This window comes from Ochotona princeps, chromosome 15 (assembly GCF_030435755.1).
Source record: "Ochotona princeps isolate mOchPri1 chromosome 15, mOchPri1.hap1, whole genome shotgun sequence".
NCBI lineage: Eukaryota > Metazoa > Chordata > Mammalia > Lagomorpha > Ochotonidae > Ochotona > Ochotona princeps.
The window spans coordinates 54762863-54787082 of NC_080846.1; the positions used below are offsets into that span (position 1 = coordinate 54762863).

At 53.2% G+C, this 24220-nt stretch overlaps 2 protein-coding genes across 2 annotated transcripts; one reads left to right on the forward strand and one right to left on the reverse strand.

Moving 5' to 3' along the window:
* Positions 1 to 8556: 8556 nt before the first annotated feature.
* On the forward strand, positions 8557 to 11979 carry FKBP11 (FKBP prolyl isomerase 11). Its single transcript, XM_004599352.4, has 6 exons — positions 8557 to 8844; positions 9041 to 9106; positions 9467 to 9554; positions 10323 to 10356; positions 10639 to 10709; positions 11739 to 11979. Exons 1-6 carry the CDS (start codon positions 8719 to 8721, stop codon positions 11954 to 11956), a joined length of 603 nt encoding a protein of 200 aa, XP_004599409.2. The 5' UTR covers positions 8557 to 8718; the 3' UTR covers positions 11957 to 11979.
* A 358-nt stretch (positions 11980 to 12337) lies between these two features.
* On the reverse strand, positions 12338 to 22706 carry CCDC65 (coiled-coil domain containing 65). Its single transcript, XM_004599366.3, has 8 exons — positions 22515 to 22706; positions 22007 to 22174; positions 17042 to 17211; positions 16479 to 16617; positions 15111 to 15308; positions 13672 to 13890; positions 12819 to 12971; positions 12338 to 12727 (listed from the first exon to the last, which is right to left on the reverse strand). Exons 1-8 carry the CDS (start codon positions 22644 to 22646, stop codon positions 12371 to 12373), a joined length of 1536 nt encoding a protein of 511 aa, XP_004599423.2. The 5' UTR covers positions 22647 to 22706; the 3' UTR covers positions 12338 to 12370.
* Positions 22707 to 24220: the final 1514 nt, after the last annotated feature.

The following is a 24220-nucleotide window of genomic DNA, read 5'->3' on the forward strand; positions in this document are numbered from 1 at the left end:
GTGGCTCAACAGGCTAACCATTCATCTCCACCTTCAAGCACCAGCATCCCCTTTGGGTAATAGTTTGTGTCCTGGCTGCTCTTACTTCCCAACCACCTCCTTGAGGATGCTGCTTTCCTAGGCACATTAGCAGGGAGATAGATTGGAAACAGAAGAGCTGGGCTTTGAACCAGTGCCTATAGGAGATGCCAGCATCACAGGGGGTGAGTTTATGTGCTATACCACATAGTGTCAGCTCTTATTTCAAAAAGCCTGCACCCACATGGGAGACCCAGAAGAAGCTCCTGGTTTCGGGTCAGCTCAGCTTTGTCTGTTATGGCCAACTGGGGAGAAAAACAGCAGGCAGAAGATCTATTTCTCTGCGTCTCCTTTTCTGTAAATCTGCCTTTCCAATAAAAAGAAATATTTAAAAAAAGAAGAAGTGGTACACTAAAGGCCTTGGGTTAAAGATAAAAGATGGGAATTTCTATCTTGGCAAGATCTTTCATTGATGCGATGATGCCTCCTTATTTAGAGCAGCAATGGGGTTGAGGAGTGGGGTGACTGTGCCATTCCAGAGGAGTCCTGGGGCCCTGTGGACTTGTGTTGCCCTCTGGGGTGAGCACCCTTTTCTCTCAAAGATTTATCTTTATTTGAAAACAGTTACAGAAGAGAGATGGATCTTCCATCCGTGGTTTACTCCCCGTATGGCTACAATGACTGGAGCTGAGCTGATCCAAAGCTGGGAGCCTCCTCTAGGTCTGCCGTGTGGGAGGTCCAAGGACTTGAGCCATCCGCAACTGTCTTCCCAGGCCATAAGCAGGTAGCTGGGTCAGAAATTGAGTAGCTGAGATACAAACCCACACCCATGTGGGACTCTGACACTGCAAGTGGAGGAATTAGTGGCTAGGGAACCATGCCAACCCCTGGGCACCATCTCTTAAATCTTTTTTTTTTTTTTGAAGATTTATTTATTTTTATTGCAAAGTCAGATATACAGAGAGGAGGAGCTTCCGTCCGATAATTGACTCCCCAAATGACGCAACGGCCAGTGCTGTGCCAATCCGAAGCCAGGAGCCAGGAACTTCCTCTAGGTCTCCCACATGGGTGTAGGGTCCCAAGGCTTTGGGCCGTCCTCGACTGCTTTCCCAGGCCACAAGCAGGGAGCTGAATGGGAAGTGGAGCTGCTGGTATTAGAACCTGTGCCTACCCGCCTGCCCGCCCGCCCCGTAGGCCACCACACTGGGCCTCCATTCTCTTAAATCTTTTGCTTTTTTATCCCCACGGCAACCTACTTCACCCTCCACTCCAGGTTCCCAAATGAAGCCTCGGACCTGGATGAGACAGTGGCCTCCCTGCTCTTGGTGACAGCACTCCTGTCAGCTGATGCTGCAGTGCCCTGGGCACCATGTCCCCCGGCTCAGGAACTGCAGTGTGCTCCTGCTGTCTTAGTCTGTTCTTCAGGGCTTGCGCCAGCTGCCTCCTTCAACTAGTGTAGTCCGATCATTTCTTTCTTGCTTTTTTTTTTAAGATTTATTTTTTTATTGGAAAGGCAGATATACAGAGAGGAGAGACAGAAATCTTCCATCTGCTGGGTCACTCCCCAAGTGGCTGCAGTGACTGGAGCTGAACCGATCCAAGCCAGGAGCCAGGAGCTTCTTCCAGGTCTCCCACATGAGTGCAGGATCCCAAGGCTTTGGGCCGTCCTCCACTGCTTTCCCAGGCCACAGTGGAGCAGATGGAACACAAACCGACACTCATGTGGGATCCCAGTGCATATGCAAGGTGCGGATTTAGCCATTAGGCTGTGACACTGGGGCCCAAATCCTTTCTCTAGCTAAACTGATCTGTGCATTTCCCCTTGTTGTAAAACCCCACCTTAAGATCTAGTTCTAGTTTCCCTTCCTGCATGAAGCTGCCCTGACATCTAACGACTGCAGCTTTTCTTTCCCCACATTCCGACTCTGGCTGCGTTAGCTCTGTTTGCATAGCTCATTCAGCATCTCCTACACGTTCCCTTTTATCAGCCTCTATCTTGTTCGTTCATGCATTTTAGAAATTATTTTTGTAAAATCCTTTTGTAGTAAAAGCTCCAAACTCATAGAACAACCAGAGCCACGTGTTCCCTCACTCCTGTCACTGCTGTCCCAAACCTCACAGGCACCACCTGTGATAGATAGCACACCCCATGTGGGCACCAGTTTGTGTCCTGGCTGCTGCAATTCCCGTCCAGTTTCTTGCTCATGGCCTGGGAAAGCAGTGGAGGACGGCCCACAGACAGGGACTCCCACACAAATGGGAGACCAGGATGAGACTGTTGGCTCCTAGCTTCTGTCCAGCCCAGCCCTGACCATTACAGATACTGGGGACTGACGCAGCACATGGAAGATCTTTCTCTCTCTCCCCCTCTGTCTCTATTTTTCTTAACTACCCTTGAGACAAATAAATCTTTGTTAAAAAAAAAAAAAAAAAAAAAAAAGCAAAACAAAACTGGAGCCAGTGTAGTGGCATAGTAGGCTATGCTAGTTTGTGCCCTGGGCTGCTCCCCTTCCCATCTAGCGCTCTGCTAATGGCCTGGGGAAGCAATGGGCCCAGAGACTTGGGCCCCTGTACTCACATGAAGACCTGGAGGGAGCTCCTGACTCTCCGCTCTGGACTGGTCTAGGTCTGGTCGTTAGCAGCCATTTGGGGAGTGAACCGACAGGTAGAAGATACCTCTTTCTGTTTCTCCCTCTCTGATCTGTCTTTCAAGTAAAATAAGTAAGTCTTTAAAAAAGTCCTACAAAGATTCATATCACACGTGTTGTCCTCAATGCTCTGTTAAAGGTATATAAATTTGTCTTAGAGATTTTTCCATATAACTAGAAGTTCCTTTCTAATGCTTCTCAGTATTTCATGGTATAATTATCCAAAATAAAACATGCTCGCGTAGAGTCTAACCTGGACGCTACTGTGCAGTTGGCACTAGAAGGCCTTCCCCTGGTCACAGCCTGTCCTCATCATGAGCCTGTCCTTGTCACAAGCCTGTCCTTGTCATCTGTAGGAGAAGGAAGGGAGGGGTGGGTGTGTCGGGTGCCTGGATTTCGGGAACAGCAGCGCTCACTCCCAGCTCAGAGTTCCGCAGAAGTGGCGTTGGAGGTGAAGAGGCCAGTGTTGAGCGTAGCCTGGAGGGAGCCGGAGCAGAGACGCAAACCATGGGAACACCTTGCGGAGGCTTCTCCGACGCGGGTTCACAGTCCAGGGGCAGGAAGGGTTTGGGTTAGTTCATTTAGTTGGCATTTGTGTGTCAGTCACCATGCTAGTGATGAAGCCGTGGAAATGAGAAGCCTGCAGTCCTGTCTGTAAAGGCTGGTTCAGTGTCGTGGCGTCAAGGCGAGGAAAGCACCTTAGGGCAGGATGCTGAGAGCTCTCAGCAGGAATGACAAGGAGTCAGAATTTTATTCGTTGGGTAGTGGGGGCCCATAGTAGGCTTTGTATTTTTAAAATTTTTTATTTTTAAGAATTTGTTTATTTTCATTAAAAATGCAGATTTGCAGAGAAAGGGAGAAAGATCTTGATTCTCTGATTCACTCTAATTGGCTGCAACGGTTGGAGCCCAGCCGATCTGAAACCAGGAGCCAGGAGCTTATGCCAGTCTCCTACACGGATGCAGGGTCCCAAGGCTTTGGGCCGCCCTTGACTGCTTTCCCAGGCCACCAGCAGGGAGCTGGATGGGAAGTGGAGCTGCCGGGATTAGAACCGGCGCCCATATGGGATGCTGGCACTTGGAGGTGGGGGATTTGCCAATTGAGTCATTGCACCAAGCCCCAGGCTTTTTATTTTTTAAAGCCTCATGTATTATTTTTTAAAGATTTATTTTAAATTTTTTATTGGAAATTCAGATATACAGAAAAGAGGAGAGACAGAGAGGAAGATCTTCTATCCATTGATTTCACTCCCCAAGCAGCCGCAACAGCTGGAGCTGCGTTGATCCGAAATCAGGAGCCAGGAATCTCCTCTGGGTCTCCCACATGGGTGCAGGATCCCAAGGCTTTGGGCCATCCTGGACTGCTTTCCCAGGCCACAGGCAGGAAGCTGGATGGGAAGCGGGGATGCCTGGACAAGAACCAGTACCCATATGGGATTCTGGCACATGCAAGGTGAGAACTTTAGCCACTAGGTTACCGCGCTGGGCCCAGAAGTAGTTTTTTTTTTTTTTTTTTTTTTTTTTTTTAATAAAACTTCATTTTTTGACATTGCTTACATAGTTGAGAGGAATGCATGCCCATTAGGCCTCTGATTAGGGTGATGGGGAGGGTCAGGTGTAGAGGAGGGTGGGTGAGACACATTTTTTTTTTCTCCTAAGTCCACAGGAATGGAGGGCCACTGCTTGTTGTCAAACTATATCAGAACTGGGGATGGGGAATAATCACTTGATGCCGCCTTAAAGACCCTGATGTGGAGAAGAATGTTCTGAGGGTGCTGCCTGAGTGGTTTCAGTAGCCCTGAGACATCGTTGGCCTCATTGCTCCAGGGTTGCAAAAAATCTCCCCAAGGTCTACTGGATGATAGTCCACCTTAGTGCATCCACAGACCCAGGGACATGCTGCAAAGCGTGGCCAGGAGAACCGTCCAGTCTGTTCTGCTTTCCATCCTCTGACAAGGCAGTTGGCGTCCCTGCTGGCCTACACAAGCTGCTTATCATGTCTCCTGTGTGCGTGTGGACATGCTGACCGCTGCACAGGTCTCAGCAACTGAGGAGGCCCAGTCCCCATACATTCACTACAAGGTCAGACCGTCCGTCCTGTGATTGTCCCCATCCCAGGGTTTGAGTCCAGTGTCCATTTGTGGAATCCCCCAAGAAACCTTTCCTGAGGTGACCTCAGACTTGACTCATGTGTGCCAGCCAGTACAGGAATAGATGAGGTCTGTTACCTGCTCTAACCAACACACATGACTGGCGGATGCAGCTTGATCAGCTCTGCCTCAGCCCCACATCTCACATGAACCGACGGGTGCTGTGGCTCCGCCCAGCCAGCTCACCACAGACCCGGCCCTCACACATACCAGCAGGTGCCACAGCCTAGTCATCAGTGCAGTCCCCACCAACCTCACCAGGCCCATACCCAGACCTAATTCTTGCACATCGCCAGCCTCTGCTGCGACCCAGCCTGGCCCAGCCCATAGTCCATCCAGCTTCCATGCCATCCATGGGTGCTCTGGTTTAGCTCAGCCCAACCTGGCCCTCAAGCATGCCAACAGGTGCAAACACTTTGTCCAATGTGGCCCATCCCTAGCCCTGATTCTCGTGCTCACCAGTGGTAAGGCACAGCCTACAAGGGGAATGTTCATGGTCCCCCTGACAGGCATGCTTCCAGCTCTGGATCTCGTGTGTGTTGATGGGTGCTGCAGTCCAGCCTGACATGATTCACACCCAGGGCCAGCATTTGTTGCTAGCTGCTGCTGTGGTCTGGCTCAGCCAGTTCTCACGCCACCAGTGGGTCTCTCATGCACACCAGTGGGTGCAGCAACCTAGCGCAGCCTGGCTTGCTCCCAGACCAGCCTGCCCCCAGTCACAGCTTGTATGCTTATCAGTGGAAGCAGCAACCCAGCAAGGGACTCCCATGAAATTCTCTTACCAGGACCACTCCCAGCCCTGGGTCTTGAGTGTGCCAGCAGGTACTGTGGCCCAGTCTGAGATGGCCCTGCTCCCAGTCTTGGCATCTGTCAGTAGGTGCTACAGCTTGGCTCAGCCTGACCTGCCCCCAGTCCCAGCTCTTACTGGTGGGTGCAACATCCTTTCCCAACATGGTCCACCCCTAGGCCTCATGTGAACTGGCAGATGTTGTGGTCCAACCCAGTCTGGCGTGCACCTTGTCCTGGCTCTCGCTTGTGCCAGTACTTGCTGTGAACTGATCCTGCCTGGTCCACCCTCAGACCCAACTCACACATATACCAATGGGTGCTGTAGCCCAGCCTGGTCTAGTCTGCTGCCACCAGTGGGAGCTGTGCCTGGTACCAGGCCTGCTCCCAGCCCCAGATCCTACATGTGCTGCCAGGCACTGCTGCCCAGGCTGTCATGACCAGCCCTACTCCTGGCACTCATGGGTGCAGACTGGGGCCTAGTTTGACCGACCTGCACCATTTGGGCTCTCACCAATGGGTGCTACAGCTGAATTCAGCCTGGTTCACTCCTAGACCTGGCAAAGCAACTTAATTTCTTAAAATTAACATATATATATATATATATATATATATATATATATATATATATATATATATATATTTCTACCTCAGTTAAAAGGTGCCTTGGTATGCTGTCCACCAGGCTGCTTTCTGTCTCACATCCTTGTCCCCAGCCTGTGTTCTCCGTCTGTAAGCTTGCAGGTACTGGAGTCTAATTCATCATGTCTGCATCCCAGGGCAGACCACACAGTGATGCTCTCCTGGAGATCCAACACCATGCTTCTAACCCATTCACGGCTCATTGCCAGGGCGGAGTCAGGTGGCCTTGTCCAGCTTTAAGGGAGACTTGGAAATGTAGCATGGTGTGTGTGTGTGCGTGTATTTTAAAATAATATTTACTTATTTAACTTGAAAATCAGAGTTAGAGGGCCCGGCGGCATGGCCTAGTGGCTAAAGTCCTCGCCTTGAAAGCCCTGGGATCCCATATGGGCGCCGGTTCTAATCCCAGCAGCTCCACTTCCCATCCAGCTCCCTGCTTGTGGCCTGGGAAAGCAGTTGAGGACGGCCCAATGCATTGGGACCCTGCACCCGCGTGGGAGACCCGGAAGAGGTTCCTGGTTCCCGGCATCGGATCGGCGCGCACCGGCCGTCGTGGCTCACTTGGGGAGTGAAACATCGGATGGAAGATCTTCCTCTCTGTCTCTCCTCCTCTCTGTATATCCAGCTTTCCAATAATAATAAAAATCTTTAAAAAAAAAAAAAAAAGAAAATCAGAGTTAGAGAAGAGACAGACAGACATCACCAAGTGGCTGCAATGGCCACAGCTGAATTGATCTGAAGTTGGGAGCCAGGAGCTTTTTTCTGGATCTCCCACATGGGTGCAGAGTACCAAGGGCTTGGGCCATCCTCTGCTACTTTCCGAGGCCACAAGCAGAGTGCTGAAACAGGAAGTGGAGCAGCCAGGACATGAATCAGCCCATACAGGATGCCAGCACTGGAGAAGCAGCAATGGGCTGTATGCCACCACACTGGCCACATGCGTGTGTTTCTTTGAGATTATGATCTGCACAGAGATGTACAGCTATTACACATACAGCTTGATAGGTGCTAACAGATCATTCTTGAACTCACGTCCTTCTCAAGAAAGCATCCCATCACTCCGCAGGACTGCCCCCGACTGAAGGAGTGAGGCTTCATTGCTGTGGTCACTGTGGGAATGGAAGAGAGCAGTAGCCAGACTTACAGGTTGGTAGGTTGTGGAAGACGAGAGAAGAATCAAAGAGAATTTTTCTTTTCTTTTTTTTTTTAAAGACTTATTATTATTCGAAAGCCGGATATACAGAGAGGAGGAGAGACAGAGAGGAAGATCTTCCATCTGATGATTCACTCCCCAAGTGAGCCGCAACGGCTGGTGCACGCCGATCCGATGCTGGAAACCTGGAACCTCTTCTGGGTCTCCCACGCGGGTGCAGGGTCCCAATGCATTGGGCCGTCCTCAACTGCTTTCCCAGGCCACAAGCAGGGAGCTGGATGGGAAGTGGAGCTGCCGGGATTAGAACCGGCGTCCATATGGGATCCCGGGGCGTTCAAGGCGAGGACTTTAGCCACTAGGCCACGCCGCAGGGCCTGAGAATTTTTCAAATATAAAAACTGAAGACCTTGGGCCTGTGCATCTTCCACATGCAGTACCTGCATCCCATATGGGCACCAACCAGTTTGGGTTTCGGCTGTTCCACTTCCCTTCCAGCTCTGTGCTTGTGGCCTGGGAGAGCAGTTGAGGATGGTCCAAAGCCTTGAGTCCCTGATCCCACATGGGAGACCTGCAAGAAGCTCCTGGCTTCTGATCAGCTCAGCTCTGGCTGTTGTGGCCATTTGGGGAGTGAACCAGCAGATGGAAGATCTCTGTGTCTCCTCTCTGCAGTTCTGCTTTTCAAATAAAAATAAATCTTTACATATTTTAAAACTGATTTCCTTGCACAAACATGTCCATTTGTTAGTGAAAGGCATTCACCCCTCCTCACAGGAAAATAGTCTGGCCCTTTCCCGAGAGCTCTCTAAAGATGGGACTGGGACAGCTGTGTTCCTTCTGGCTAACACCACTTTACAAAACCCATGCTGAAGAGGTGGAGCAGGCCGAGGGATGGCACCTTTGCTCACTTGGTGTGGGGTGGGTGCACAGGAAAAGCGCGGACAACACGCTAGGGCTTCGGACTGAATCCCAGGTCTGGGCAAGTTCCTTACCCTGAACATCGGCTTCTGAACTGGACAGTGGAAACAATGTATGCCTCCCTGTGAGGGCTGGTGAGCAGCGCCTGGGCACCGTGGGCGATCACAAATGGCTCTATGGTCGGCCCCACCCCTCACCTTGGCACCGAACGGCTAACGGACTGGTCCGAAGCAGCGCCAACCCCTCCCGCCCCTCCGGGAGGTGGGGACAAGCTGGAGGAGGGGCTGCCGGAGGAGGAGCTGCGCTTCACGCCCGCCCCGTCCCGTCTGGCCTGGGCGCCTAGGGAACGCGGTCCCGGTCGCCACTGCCTCCGCAGCGCTTCCCGGCGTCCTGCCCCAAGTCCAGTCATGACCCTGTGCCTCTCGCTCCTCCCGCTCCATCTGCTGCTGCTGCTGCTCCGAGGGGCGGTATGCCGGACAGAGGCAGGCTTCGAAACCGAAAGTCCTGTCCAGACCCTGCAAGTGGAGACCCTGGTGAGGAGGCGATGGCCCCGGGTCCCGGCCCCTGTGCCCCAAGGGCCGAGCCGGTGGTGGTGGTGGTGGTGGTGGTGGTGGTGTGGTGGGAAGCAAACGGGCTTCAAGGGACTTGGGAAAGGGGGAGGAGAACTGAGTTAGGGGCCACTGGGTCTAGGGGCAAGGACGGGATCTTTGGAGGCGCATCTGTTCGCAGGTGGAGCCCCCCGAGCCGTGTGCGGAGCCCGCTGCCCTCGGAGACACGCTTCACATACACTACACGGTGAGGGGTCTGGGGCGGAGCCTGGGAGGGGGCGGCGCCTCGCTGAAACACGTCAGCCTTGGCTGGGACACGTGGCAAACAGGGTCGGAGGGGAAACTTGGGCTCTGGGGTCGCTGAGCACGTGGCAGCAAGGCGGGGGAGGGGTGCCCTGCCTGTTCCCCTCCTGCTTTTCCACCAGTGCCTCCCGGGGCTGAGAGAGCTCCAAGAAGTGCCAGCCCTTGAGGGCTTCCTGTTCCTTTCTGCCCCCGAGGAGAACGAGGGGAATGCTAACTACAGCCGTGCTGGGCCCAGGTGTGCTGGCCACCCCCCAGAGGGAACGGTAACAGGTGTGTTGATGCTCTCACCCCCTCCCACCCTCAGGGCAGCTTGGTAGATGGACGCATTATCGACAGCTCCCTGTCCAGAGACCCTCTGATTATAGAACTCGGCCAGAGGCAGGTGATCCCAGGTAAGTGATCTGTGCCTCTTCCATCTTAAGCCTTTCCTAGCCCCTGCAGCCCCTAAGGGGCTCTGGGGATGTGCCCCTGGAGGAGTGAGGCCCCAGGGCTCCCCCAGCTACCTCCTGCAGGCTCAGGCTTGAAAGGCACTGGTGGAGTGGGCAGGGGTTGGATGCCCTTGTCCCATGCATGGCACAGTTCTCTGTGCTAGTCTTGGATGATCCATCTCTGAGCCATCTGCCCATGAATGCACCTGGAGGCAGTAGACGGGTGATGGCTCAAGTGCTTTGGTCCCTGTGGTCCATATGGGAGGACCAGAGTGGATTTCTGCGCCTGTGGCTTCAGCCTGGCCAAGCCCTGATTGTTGCATGCCTTTGGGAAGTGAGGCAGCAGGTAAAGGAGCTGTCACTCTATCGCATGGGTGAAAGGCAGAGTCATACACACACACACACACACTCACAACCTTTCGTTTGTTGGCTTGTGATAGCCAGAGCTGGGCCAGGAGAAGCCAGGAGCCCAGGGCGGTGGCAGGGACCTAAGCATGCCCTGCCACCCAGGAGCATTTGTGGGCAGCTGGAGTGGGACTTAAACCTGGCACCCCAATAAGGGTACCACAGTTCAAACCAAACTCCACCTCTACTGCTTGCCCCATTCCTCAGTGGAAGCCAGAGCTTTGGGAGGCGAGGGAAAGCTCAGGGTCCAGTGGGAGCTTTTGATCCTGCTCTTGGGGTTTGGGGCCTGTGGCTCAGCCCCCAGCTCAGTCACATCTCTCTCCTCAGGTCTGGAGCAAAGCCTTGTAGACATGTGCGTGGGGTGAGTATCTGGGCACAGGCTTTTGCCGACGTGCCTGCTCCCCGAGGAGGCAGAAGGTGGGAGAGAGGCTCCGGGCTTTGTAGTGGGCAGGTCCAGACCAGTGAGACTCCTGAGGGTGTGTGGGTCTGGCTGAGGGTTTGTTGGAGTGATGCCTGTGGGAAGGTGGACAGCTGTGCAGGTCAGCCTGCTGTGCGGTGTGCTTGAGGGGGGATATTTGTGAGCACGCTGGGGGAGCTGCAGATGAGTCTGCCCAGCCCCCACCCTTGGTTGTGACTCCCCCAGAGAGAAGCGGAGAGCCATCATTCCTTCCCACCTGGCCTACGGGAAGCGGGGATTTCCTCCGTCTGTACCAGGTAACTGGGAGGGATCTGTCTCGGGCCGTCACCACGCCTCGTCCCTGAGACCCAGAGGAGCTACGCACTTGGCCAGGCCACATTTGCTGGAGGTGTGGGAGGGGAGCCAAGGGTGCTTCAGACTCTTGCAGGGTCAGTTTCTTCACATGGTGCCGACAGGCTATACAGGTACAGGTACAGGTACAGTCTGTTGCACTTGGCCTCTGGTAGCCGGCAGCTTCGTAGTGAAAAAACACCTGCCCAAGCCCTTGCTCATGGAACAGTCAAGTCATTCAAAACTAAGTAAGCACGGCTCGGCAGCGTGGCCTAGTGGCTAAGGTCCTCGCCTTGATCCCATATGGCCGCTGGTTCTAATCCCGGCAGCTCCACTTCCTCTCTGTCTCTCCTCCTCTCAGTATATCTGACTTTGTAATAAAAATAAATCTTTAAAAAAAAAAAAACCTAAGTAAGCAAAAGGCAGCTTTTGAAAACCAAGTCCATCCCATAACTTTAAAGACAGACAAAGAGCACAGGCACCCGCCATCACCTTTTGCTTTTGGTTTCACCAGATATCCTAGGGACAGCTGTGCTGCACCGACTCCCTGGGGGCAGGGTGCTTACCCTCGGTGCAGTGTGGCAAGCTGCCCTTCTCCAGTGGAATCCTGTTCCCCCAGCCCCGAGCCTTCTCAAGCCATGTCCTTCCTTTTTCCCTTCCTAGCTCTTGGGAGAATCCCGGTTTTCTGATAATTGCACTGACTGAGTGTACTCACTGCTTGGGTGGAACTGAAAAATACATCCAGTGTGAGTCCAGTTCAAGCCACGCTTGGAAGCAGGCTGCCGTGAACAAAGGGAGAGGAGAGCGTGCATTTCCTAGTTTATGAGCCTGCCCAGGTCACCAGGTCACCAGGTCACCAGGCTCCCTGTCCTGCCTTCCATCTCACCAGCGGCAGGGTTAGCTGTGTTGTGGCCCGCCCTTCCTGGTTTCCTTCATTCTGGGCCCGGAGGCGGCTGGGCCATGCCTCTAACCTCCCCTGCCCTCTGCCTCTGCAGCCGACGCCGTGGTGCAGTATGATGTGGAGCTGATTGCCCTGACCCGAGCCAGCTACTGGCAGAAGCTGGTGAAGGGCGTTCTGCCGCTGATAGGCATGGCAATGGTGCCAGCCCTTCTGGGCCTCATCGGGTTTCACCTGTACAGAAAGGCCAACACACCCAAAATCTCCAAAAAGAAGCTCAAGGAAGAGAGACGGAATAAAAGCAAAAAGAAATAAACAGTGTTGAATTCCAAGCACAACGTCTTGGCATTCCTCAACGCGACTTTGTACAGCTGCTTTTCTAGGTGGAAGTGGAGCGCAAGGCTGAGGAGGAGGCAGCCTGCGTGCGGGCCCATGGAGGTCGTGGACCACCTCGCTTCCTGGCCTCTGTGGCTGTGCTAATTTACCCTCAAGGACCTGCTCTCGAATCTTCCCCTGGGCTCTCTGGGTCCCTCAGGAGCACATTTTGGCTCCCCTGGGTGCCTCACTCTGAGTGGCATGGCCTCGTGGCACGGGGAGCCTGCTGTGCCTGCCTGGCCCTTTTCTCCTCCCCCCGACACCACTGTTTGCCCAGTGCCCTCCAGGTGGGCTTCTCTGACATGGCACAGACAGAAAGGCTCACGAATATGGACATTTTTAATAGCTAAGTCCTCATGTCCTGGAACCACCCCCCGGCGCACACACTTGCGGAGGTTGGGAAGAACTCTTCTTGGCTTCCAGGGTGTGGGCAATCACGTGGGCTGCCTCGATGACATTGTAGGTGACTGGAGGCTGTCTGTCGTGGGGCTGGGGCAGGTTGCTCTGGTGGTTGACAATGAAGAGCGGGTTGAGTTGGCTCAGCACCTCGTCGCTCACCGAGATTCCATCCAAGTACTGCTTGAGCATCTCCCGCAGCTTCCTGTTGATCTCCAGCAGCTGGGCCCGTCTGTGCTGCAGGCTCAGTTTCTCCAATTTCACTTTGTTGTACCTTTTCCAGAAGTTCTCCATCCCCACGTAGTCTGCCATTACCTGCAAGGTGAGTTCCCGGGCCAGGCTGTGTGGCAGGCTGTGCCCACCGGGCTCTGCCCAGGGCCCCCCGCCCCCTTCCGCCTGCCCTCACCTCTGCCAGCGCTTCGGTCAGCTCCTCCTGGCTCTGCTCCTCAATCTCCTGCTGCTCCTCGCAGGTCAGCATGGACGAGTAAAAGGGCAGCACCTTCTCCTCTTCTGTTTCAAATTTCCTACATATTTCGGCAAGTTTAAGGATCTTTTCACCCTAGGGGAAGCCAGGAGGGGCTTTCTGTTAGGAAGGAAGATGCAGGCAGCTCTCCTGCTTAAACCCACGGGCGCATCCCACTCACATCTGCTGCTGGGCCTTACTACCATGCACTCTGACAGCCCATGAAGTGGACACATGACTAATCCCTTTAAACTGTGAGAGAGGAATAAGCAAGGAACAAAGGAGGTGTTTCAGGGGGGCTGACATTGTGGTGAAGTGTGTTAAGCTGTTCTCTGCATACACCAGCAACCCACCCAGATACTGGTTCAAGTCCCAGCCTGTCCATATCTGCTCCACCTCCTTGCTGATTATGTTCCCGAGAAAGCAGTGGAAGGTGGCCTAAGTACTTGGGTTTCTTTCATCCACGTGGCCGACCTGGATGGAGTCCTAGGCTTCAGCCTGGTGCCTGGCACAACTCTGATGGTTACAGCCACGCAGGGATGAACCAGTGATGAAAGGTCTCTCTCTCTCTCTCTCTGGCTTCCTGTATCTGCCTTTCAAATAAATAAAATCTAGAACCAAATTTTAAAAAAGATTTATTTATTTGAAAAACGGAGTTAGGGCAAGAGACTGACCTTCCATCCTCTTGCGAACTCTCCCGAATTCCATGCCCCTTGTGGGCAATGAGGTTCCTGGTTTTGTTCTGACTGTCCCCCTACACACACGCGTGTGCACACACACACACCTCTCTCGTTACCTTCTCCACAATCTTTCTCAGGGCTTTGAGGGTGGCGTTGCTTTCCAGGGTGAGTTTGACTAAGTTCTCCTGGGCGATCTCCCTGGCCCGCGTCTTCTGGGCCTTGAGTTTCCGCAGCTGGACAAGGACCAGCTCCTTATCACTCCGGATGTACTGGTTCTGATCCTCACTCTCACGGCTGTGTAGTAGGATCTTCCCTTTTAAAATACTGATGGCCTCCTGCAGGAACAGGAGAAAAAGCACCTGACCAGCTCAAGGTCTACAGTGAGACAAGGCCTTTTTTTTTTTTTTAATTTTTATTACAAAGTCAGATATACTGAGAGGAGGAGAGACAGAGAGGAAGTGGAGCTGCCGGGATTAGAACCAGCAGCCATATGGGATCAAGGCGAGGACCTTAGCCACTAGGCCACGCTGCCGAGCCCGCTGCCATTTTTTTTTTAAGACTTTTTATTTGGGCCCGGCGGCATGGCCTAGCGGCTAAAGTCCTTGCCTTGAATGCCCCGGGATCCCATATGGGCGCCGGTTCTAATCCCGGCAGCTCCACTTCCCATCCAGCTCCCTGCTTGTGGCCTGGGAAAGCAGTTGAGGACGGCCCAATGCATTGGGACCCTGCACCCACGTGGGAGACCCAGAAGAGGTTCCAGGTTCCCGGCTTCGGATCGGCGCGCACCAGCCGTTGCGGCTCACTTGGGGAGTGAATCATCGGATGGAAGATCTTCCTCTCTGTCTCTCCTCTCTGTGTATATCTGACTTTCCAATAATAATAAAAATTAAAAAAAAAAAAAAAAGACTTTTTATTTGAAAGGCTAAGTTATGGAGATAGAGTTTCTCCATCTATTGGTTCACTCTCCAAAGGGCCACCGTGGCTGGAGCTGGGCCAGTCTGGAGCCAGCAGCCAGGAGCTTTCTCTGGGTCTCCTCATGCAGGCTTAGGGCCCTGGGGCCATCTGCTGCTGCTTTCCCAGGTCATTATCAGGGAGCTGGATCAGAAGCAGAGCAGCTGAAACTCAAACCAGTGTCAATACAGGATGCAGCAGCGGATTGTCATCTTAGCCCAGCTGGCGATCAGTGACAAGACCCAGTGGCAACTGGCAGAAGAAAAGGGAATTAAAGGTAGGACTGGCATAGTGGCACAGTGCCTTAAGCAACCACCTGTGAAACTGGCATCCAGTCTGAACACTGGTTTGATTCCTGACTGCTTTCCTTCTGATCCAACGCTCCTCTAATGCACCTGAGAGCAGAAGATGGCCCAAGAGCTTGGGTCCCTACCACCTGCATGGGAGACCCGGATGGAGTTCCTGGCTCCCGACTGGCTTGTCGCAGTCCTGGCTCAGCACTGACCATAGTGTTCCTACAGGAGGTAATCAGCAGATCTTTAGAAATGAGAGAACTGGGGTTGAAAGGGCAGTGAACGCAGGGACACGTGGGGGGCACACTGACCTGCAGTTTCTGTATCTTTTTCATCTGTGCCTCAATCTCTTTAGAGCTCTTCTCATCCTTCACCTTCAGGGTCTCGAAGGCGATCTTGCGGTCCTCCGTGGCGTCTGCGTAGCTCTTGAGTGCCTCCTGGAACCTTTTCCACAGGTCTTCCACTATGTTCTCCAGCTGCAGTCTCAGAAAGTGCTTCTCTTCCAAATTCTAGGAAGTCAACCCCAGGGAGGTGAGGCTCAGGCTGCCCAGGGAGGTGAGGCTCAGGGAAGTGCCCAGGGAGGTGAGGCTCAGGCTGCCCATGGAGGTGAGGCTCAGGGAAGTGCCCAGGGAGGTGAGGCTCAGGGAAGTGCCCAGGGAGGTGAGGCTCAGGGAAGTGCCCAGGGAGGTGAGGCTCAGGGAAATGCCCAGGGAGGTGAGGCTCAGGCTGCCTAGGGAGGTGAGGCTCAGGCTGTCCCATTCCTTGCTCCTGCCAGCACACCCTCTGAGTCTGTCTGTGGCCTAGTGTAGGGTAGAGATTAAGCAGCATGCTTGCAAAGGCCAGGGAGATGACGTGAATGTGTCGTGGGCTGGATGGGGCCTGTGGCAAGCTGAGCAGCACCTGCTGCGCAGAGGGGGACTCGGCACAGACTCTGCCTCCAGCTATCTGTCACCACATTCTTCAGGGAAAGTTGACAATTTGAACTTGAATGTAAAATATCTAGTTATACACACACACACACACACACACACACACACACACACACATAAAGAGAAACAGAGAGAAAGAGATCTTGCATCCACCGGGTCACACTCCAAATGACTTCCATGGCCAAGGTTGATCCAAAGCTGGGATCCAGGGCTCAGCTTTATTGGCTAAATCCTTGCCTTGCAGGTGAAGGGATCCCACAGGGGTGCAGGTTTGTGTCCCGGCTGTTCCACTTCCCATTCAGCCTGGGAAAGCAATGGAGGATGGCCCAAAGTCTTGGGACCTGCACCCATGTGAGAGACCCAGAAGAAGCTCCTGGCTTCCACCTGGTCCAACCCTGGTAATTATGGCCATTTGGGGGAGTCTCTCCTTCTCTCTGTAAATCTGCCTTTCAAATAAAAATAAGGAAATCTTTAAGGAAAAACAATAATGCTGTGGGGTAAAATGAAAAGAAATGGCTGGCCTCCAGGTCCTCTGGCACCTTTGGCAGGATGCTGGCAGGGCATCTCACCTCCTCTGCTCTTAATGCCTTCGTCTGCCAATCACAGGGATACAGCTGGAGGACTTTCTACAGTGGCCTCACTTCCTGAGCAGGTTTTCATAGAAGGCAGCGGGGCTTTGTTGCCGGTGCAGATCCCCTGGGGCCACTCCCCACTTCTCCCTGGTCCTCTTCCAGCCGCTCTGCCTCTCACCTTGTTCTTGAGGTCATCCCACATGCTCTGGAACTCCAGCTTGCTCTCGTACTCGGAGTCGATGTAGTTCTGCTCCATGGCCATGAAGACATCCTGCAGGTAGTGCATCTCTTTCTCATGCTGTTCGAGAATTGTCTTCCTGGAGGACACCAGAGGCTGTGAGGGGTAAAGTGTGTGGACCGCCGGAGAGAGCTTATACAGTGTGCAATGACACCGCGTGGAAGGGGGAAGCTCTTCAGGGCTGATGGAGGAGGCAGAACGAGCAAGAAAGATGTTCTGACTACAGTTTCTGAATAGGCAATATATGTATATGGTGCCAAAAAATCACAAAGTATGAAAGGGGACAGTGAGAAGATCCCCGCCCGCACCCTGTGCCTGTCACCTGCCAGATGTGCAGGATGTTGACAGCTGGAAGTAGCACTGACAGCTCTTGGCCAGGGGCCACGTGCGGGTGACGGGTGGCTAAGACCTCGGGCTTAAGCCTAAGCTCCTAAGAAGGAAGTAGCATCTCATCCGAGTATTCTCCTGGACTCCATCCCCCAGCTTCTCCTGGGCCTCCCTACCTTTCTGTCTCAAACTCCTTGGTCAGGGTCTCCAGCTCCGTGACGTAGCCTTCCTCGAGGAGGCTGAGGCGGCGCCGCTGCAGGGCTAGAAGCTGGTCGATGCTGTGCAGGTGGCTGCGCAGGGCGTGGGCGTACTGCTCCTCCGCTTCTGACAGGTCCCTGGCCAGAGACTGGGAGGGAGAGCGTTACCAGGCTGGCTCAGTGGCATTGAGGGGAGAAGAGAGAGATGGGCTCACTGGCCAGCTGGGCGCCATGATGGCGCCCTCCCCTTAGATCTTAAGGATGATCCCTTGGTTCTGGGAACTCAGATCCTCTATTCTGGAACATAAAGCAAGAGTGACAGCAAGAAGCCGGCTGGCATCCTATGCATGATCAGCACGTACAGGGACTCGGCTGCCACTAAAGCAGTTGGAGGTTCTTGGAGAGACAGCTGCTTTTTTTTTTTTTTTTTTTTTAATTATCTTGATTGGAAAGGCAGATTTACAAAAAGGAGACCAGAGAGATAGGTCTTCCATCTGTTGGTTCAATCCCCAAATGACTGCAATGGCCAGAACCAGGCCAATCAGAAACTGGGAGAAAAGAGCTTCTTTGGGGTCTCCCAGGTAGGTGCAGGGCCTGAGGACTTGGGGCATCCTCGGGTGCTTTCTCAGGCCATGAGCAGGGAGCTGGATCGGAAGTGGAGCAGACTGGACTCCCTATGGGATGCCAGCGCCACAGGGCAGAGGATTAGCATGCTAGAATTAGCTGAACCTAATCTGTGGTGACACTGAAGAGTCTAGGACCAATCAGGACCTGTGCGAAGGACTCGGGCACCAGCATGAGGGGGCTCTTGGTGGCAGTCTGTCTCTTCCAAAGATGAGCTTACACAGTCACAGACACTCCTGCCCCATGCCTTGCTGCTACTGCCATCCAAAGGTGGAGCCTCCTCCATCTCCTGGAATCTGGGCAAACTCTGTGACTCTGTGGGCCAGCTGGATGTGGTAGCAGAGGTCCAGCCACGGCCTTCCACTGCGTTAGCAACTTCTGTCCACTTTGGATGCCCACTCTTGGGCTGCTCCTGGCCAGCAGCCAGCTGTCGCGCTGTGAGGCCTGGGTTGGGGCCAAGTGAAATGCCTCCCCCTACTACCACCAGCAGGCCTGGAATGATGCTCGCCCCTCCGCCAGCGACTTGGCCAGCTCCAGGTAGACCTGAGATGGCTGTATCTCCAAGTGACGTTTGACTGCAGACTGCTAGTCTGTGACATCGCAAGGACAGCCCACTCTGAGCTGGCAATTTCCTGAGCCATGAGAGATGACAGTAAGTTGATTTTACTTGATAGTTTAGGGATGGGTCCCTATAGATACTTGGAACACTTCCCCTGGCCCAAAAAAGGAGGAGGAGGGGACAGTTTGAGCACGCATAAGGATTGGGACTGCAATGGGTTGAGAGATATCAATCAATGGATTAGCTTCCATAAGGACATTGAAATCATTCACTGGGCCCGGCGCAATGGCGTAGTAGTTAAAGTCCTTACCTTGCATGTGCAGGGATCCCATATAATCGCCGGTTCTAATACCGGCAGCTGCACTTCCCATCCAGCTCCCTGCTTGTGGCCTGGGAAAGCAGTCGAGGACGGCCCAAAGCTTTGGGACCCTGCACCCATGTGGGAGACCTGGAGGAGGTTCCTGGTTCCCGGCTTCGGATTGGCGCGCACCGGCCGTTGCGGCTCACTTGGGGAGTGAATCATCGGACTGAAGATCTTCCTCTCTGTCTCTCCTCCTCTGTATATCCGGCTTTCCAATAATAATAATAAATCTTTAAAAAAAAAAAAAAGAATGTGAATGTTGTTTGCTGTAATATGACTTCCATGAAAAATCTTGAGGCTGGTATGGCTAGGAGCTGTTGTGCTCATTTTTTTGGAACATACGGACCAGACATGGACTCCCAGTGAAAGAACTGAAACCATGCTGCGAGGAAGATGATGAACTCTCTCACAATGTCCATGCGTCCTTGGCTGGGAAGCACTTCACCAAGCACACTAGAGGGGAAACCAATGCTGGGGGGAGGGACCTTGGGGAAGGGCACAGCCAAGCCCAGAGACTATGGAACTACATCATAACACAAAATAAGATAGGTTTTTAAAAAAGAAACAATGTGAATGTAAAACCTTGTGTAACCTTCAAGCAAAAAAGCAAAACTTAAAATGAAATAAAACAGAAAAAGCATCGACAGAACACACACAGGGTGCAGGAACTGGAGTCCACTCGCTGGATGTGCAGGAATTTCAGGAAGCTTGTGGAAAATGGAAGAACGTAAGTTTATTTTGCCGCAGAACAACCTTCAAATCCATGCGGCAGCAGCAGGTGTTGGATGCAGCAGCTAAGATGCTAATGGCCTAGAGATAAACAGAGACGAACGGCCTGTACGCAGACCACCTTACATGTATATGTCAGCAACAGGCATTGCCACGGTGCTGAAGCTACTGCTGGAGTGTCTGACATTAGCCTGGTCCAAGCCCGGGCATTGTGGGCATTTGAGTTGTAAATCAATGAATGGAAATTTTGTCTGTTTCTCTGCCTCCCAAAAACAAAACGAAAAACTTATGAAAAATTCACACCATGCGATTGGTGCAATGGCTCAATTGGCTAATTCTCTACCTGCAAGCGCTGGGCACCAGTTCACATCCCAGATGATCCACTTCCCATCCAGCTCCTTCCTTGTGGCCTGGGAATGCATCAGAGGAAGGCCTAAGTGTTTGGGCCCCTGTATCCACGTGGGAAACCTGGAGGAAGCCCCTGGCTTGGGATCAGCTCATCTGCGGCTATTGTGGCCAAATGAACCAGTGGATCTTTCTCTCTCCTGTCTGTAAATCATCCTCTCAAGCAAAAATAAATATGTCTTTTAAAAATTCATATCATGAACAAAGTATTATGGATTTCAAAAAATTCTTGTACTATAATAATACCTTTCAATTCAAAAATTCCAAACATTTTGAATCACAGTGTACGTAAGTAGTATTTAAAGTCAGGGTAATGGGGTCCAGTGTGATAGCCTAGTGGTTAAAGTCCTCGCTTCGCAAGTGCTGGGATCCCATATGGGCACCGGTTTGTATCCCAACTGCCCCACTTCCCTTGCAGTTCTCTGTTTGTGGCCTGGGAAAGCAGTTGAGGATGACCCAAAACCTTGGGACCCTGCACCCATGTGGGAGACCTGGAGGAAGTTCCTGGCTCCTGGCTTCAGATTAACTCAGCTCCTGCCATTCTGGCCACTTGGGGAATGAATCAGCGGATGGAAGATCTTTCTCTCTTTGTCTCTCCTTCTCTCTGTAAATATGACTTTCCAATAAAAATAAATAAATCCAACAACAACAACAATGCAGGGTAAAGTCCTGGCATTTGCCTGGCCCAGCCCCAGCTGTTGTGGGTGGGGACTGAAGCAATGACCAGATCTCTTTCTCTCTCTCTAACTCTACCTTTCCAATAGATTAAAAAAAATTTTTTTTTTAAATTTTATTGGAGGGCCTGGCGGCGTGTCCTAGCGGCTAAAGTCCTCGCCTTGGAAGCCCCGGGATCCCATATGGTTGCCGGTTCTAATCCCGGCAGCTCCACTTCCCATCCAGCTCCCTGCCTGTGGCCTGGGAAAGCAGTCAAGGACAGCCCAATACATTGGGACCCTGCACCCCGCGTGGGAGACCCGGAAGAGGTTCCAGGTTCCCGGCTTCAGATTGGTGCAGCACCGGCCCGTTGCGGCTCACTTGGGGAGTGAATCATCAGACGAAAGATCTTCCTCTCTGTCTCTCCTCCTCTGTGTATATCTGGCTGTAATAAAATGAATAAATCTTTAAAAACCAATTTATTGGAAAGAGAGGCGGAGAAACAGAGGGAAATATCTTCTGTCCACTGCTTTCGCAGGCCACAGGCAAAGAGCTGGATGGGAAGTGGAGCAGCTGGGATTAGAACCGGTGTCCGTATGGGATCTCAACTCCGTAAGGCAAGGATTTGGCCACTAGGCTACTGTGCCGAGCCCTTGAATTTTTTATATTCATGATGGAAAGCACCAAGGATTTTTTTTTCTTGTTTGTTCCGAATAGGATTTTGAAAACAAGAATAGAAGAGGGGGTAGAGCAAGATCCCTAAAACAATGTGGTGGAATTCACAACTCAAGAACCTGCTGGGGGCAGGTGTTGTAACGTGGAGGGTTAAGCGGCTGCCTGCAGCATCAGCACCCCAGACTGGAGTCCCTAGTGCAGTCCTGGCGATTCTGTGCTTTCGATCCTAACGTGTCTGGGATACAGTGGGTACCTTGGGTCTCTGCCACTACCCATATGGGAAATCTGCATACTGTTCTTGGCTCCTAGCTCTGGCCTGGCCTAACCATGGCTGTTGCAGGAATTCGGGGAGTTAACCAGCAAAGCCAAGATTTCTTTCTCTTCTCTCCACTGCTCTGCTTTTTAAATAAACAGATCAATGGGGGGGAGGGGGGGAGAAGCAGGGGGAGGACTCCCAAGAGCTTGGGGATGGCTGACCTGATGCTCTGCCCACGGAGATCTTGCAGCTAAGCCAGGGCCAGCAAAGTCCAAGAGGCCAGTTTGGTTGACCGAAGCACTGGAGTGGAGTCAGGAAACCCCAGTCCAGTCAGGACTGTCAGCTATCGGCCATGCCTCGGGCACCTCAGCTCCTCTCTCTGGAACCCAGCCTTCTGACATTGAAATAAAAGCGTGAGACTAAATGCACGTCCCCAGGCGAGCCATCAATGTCTCATGGCTCTGATGCATACAGGACTGGTGTGAGGCAGTACCTGACCAAGGACCCTCAGCAGAGTGAGCGAGCGGAATGGCTGACAGCCCAACAGTCATTCGCTCATTTCAGTGAAAACTGTTCCTACCCATAGCCCGTGTCTTGCAAGGGCCTCAGACTGAGGACTTCATCACCTAGTGAGTGCATTCTGTTGAGAGCCATTCCCTGCTCCCCCCCGGGGGTGTCCACCTTGATGACGCTGTCCTTGCCGTCCAGCACGCGCTGGAACGTTTGGCTGAGGATTTCAATGTCCCTGCGCAGCTCTCGCGTCTTGACCTCCCGCAGCACGGTCCTCCACTGCGTGTTGATCTTGTTGAGGTTGAGAGCGCTGTTGTGCTCCTCCTTGGCTAGCTTGTCCTGCGGGAAGGGATGAGCACCCGGCGCCGAGGTCAGGCCACCAGCCTTGCGGTGGGGGGCCCAAGGCTCCTGCGGGAGACCTGCTCCTGTTTTGAGAGAGCCTGGAGTAGGAAGGGAACTCATTTTCAGGAGGGACAGGTGGGAGCCTCACGACGGGGCGTCTGCCACGCCTCAACTCCATGGAAAACACCAGAATTGGAGGCGGCTGATGGCACCTGCTGAGACCCTCGCGGCTCCGGCCAGCTCGCCCTCCTCTTCCCTGCCTCTCTGCCCTCCCGCCCGCGGAATCTCCAGTGTGAACGACTGCTGGGCGTGGAGGGGGCGGCCAGGGTGCTGTCACCTTCAGGAACTGGCTGAGCAGCCTCTCCTTCTTCTTGGCTATCTCTTCCTCCGCTAGCAACTTCTGCTGATAGAGCAGCAGCTGTTCCTCTTCCGACAGGGGGACCTTGGACTTTTTCCCTCTTTTAGGCATGGCTGAGCCGGCGAGTGGCTCCTGCCACGAAGCTCTGGTCGGCCTCGGTTGGCGGGAGAAGGAAAAAAAGGTCTTCCTCTCCCACACCCCCCACCGCGAGAAAGCGCGGCCCTCGGCTACCGCTGCAGAGAACACAGCTACGGGAGACCGCGCACTCCCGGGCTCAGCGGCGTCTCGTTTCCTAGCAACGCGTGCCTGCCGAGACGACGCTACAGGCCTGGAGGGGCGGTCCTGCCTTGAGCGCCCCCTGCCCGCTGGAGGATCGCGGCTCGTCCTTGAGGCAGGGTCTTCTGCAGAGCGCCCTTTCTTTCATCCTGTGATTTATTCACGACCAAGGCGGTGTCGTGCTGCCCCGAGTACAGATACAGCACGAGACTGGCATTTAGCTCAAGTGTGCTCCTCTTGAGACACATCCGTAGCCCATCATTTAAATAGTCTTTTCTTTCCGTGTTGAAAAAAATGTTTATTCATGTACTTGAAAGGCGGAGAGAGAGAACTCTCACCCATTTGTTCACGCCCCATATACAGCAATGAGTTGGGCCAAGGAAAAGACCAGCAATCCCACTCCAACCTCCCACAAACATGGCCAGAGTTGGGCCCGGCGCGGTGGCCTAGTGGCAACAGCCCTTGCCTTGCACGCTCCAGGATCCCACATGGGCGCTGGTTTGTAGCCTGGCAGCCTGGCTTGCCATCCAGCTCCCTGCCTGTGGCCTGGGAAAACAACCGAGGACGGCCCAAAGCCTTGGGACCCTGCACCCACGTGGGAGACCTGGAGGAGGCACCAGGCTCCTGGCTTTGGATTAACTCAGCTCTGACCGTTGCCATCATTTGGGGAGTGAACCAGCAGATGGCAGATCTTTCTCTCTGTCTCTCCTCTCTGTAAATCTGCCTTTCCAATGAAAATAAATAACTTTTTAAAAAGGAAGAGATTGTTCTACTTATTTGAAAGGCAGAATTGCGAAGAGAGAAACTAGTAGATCAGATCTTTCATCTGTTTCCCAAATGTTGCCACCCCAAGTGGCTGCGGCAGTTGGGGGTCAGTCAGCTTGGAGCCAGAATCCTAGAGCTGCCTTCGGATCTCTGTGTGTGACAAAGGCCCAGGCACCTGAACCATTTTCCACGGCTTTCCCAGGCGCATTAGCAGGGAGTCGGGTTAAAGAGCAGGGCAGCCGACAGTTATCAGTGCAGATATGGGGATGGCCCTTAACCCACCAAACCAAGGCACTTGCCCAACTTCTTTTTTCTTTCCTCTTCTCTTCTTTTCTTTTCTTTTCCTTCCTTTTCTTTTTCTTTCTTTTCTCTCTTTCTTGGAAAGGCAGACTTACAGAAAGATCTGCTTCACTCCCCAGGTGGCCACGATGGCTGGAGCTGAGCCGATCTGAAGCCAGGAGTCAGAAAATTCTTCTGGGTCTCCCACGCGGGTGCAGCGTCCCAAGGCTTTGGGCTCTCGTCTACTGCTTTCCCAGGCTGTAAGCAGGGAGCTGGATGGGAAGTGGGGCAGCTGAGACGTGAACCAGCTCCCGTATGGGATCCCAGTGGATGCAAGGTGAGGATTCAGTCACTAGGCTTCTGCG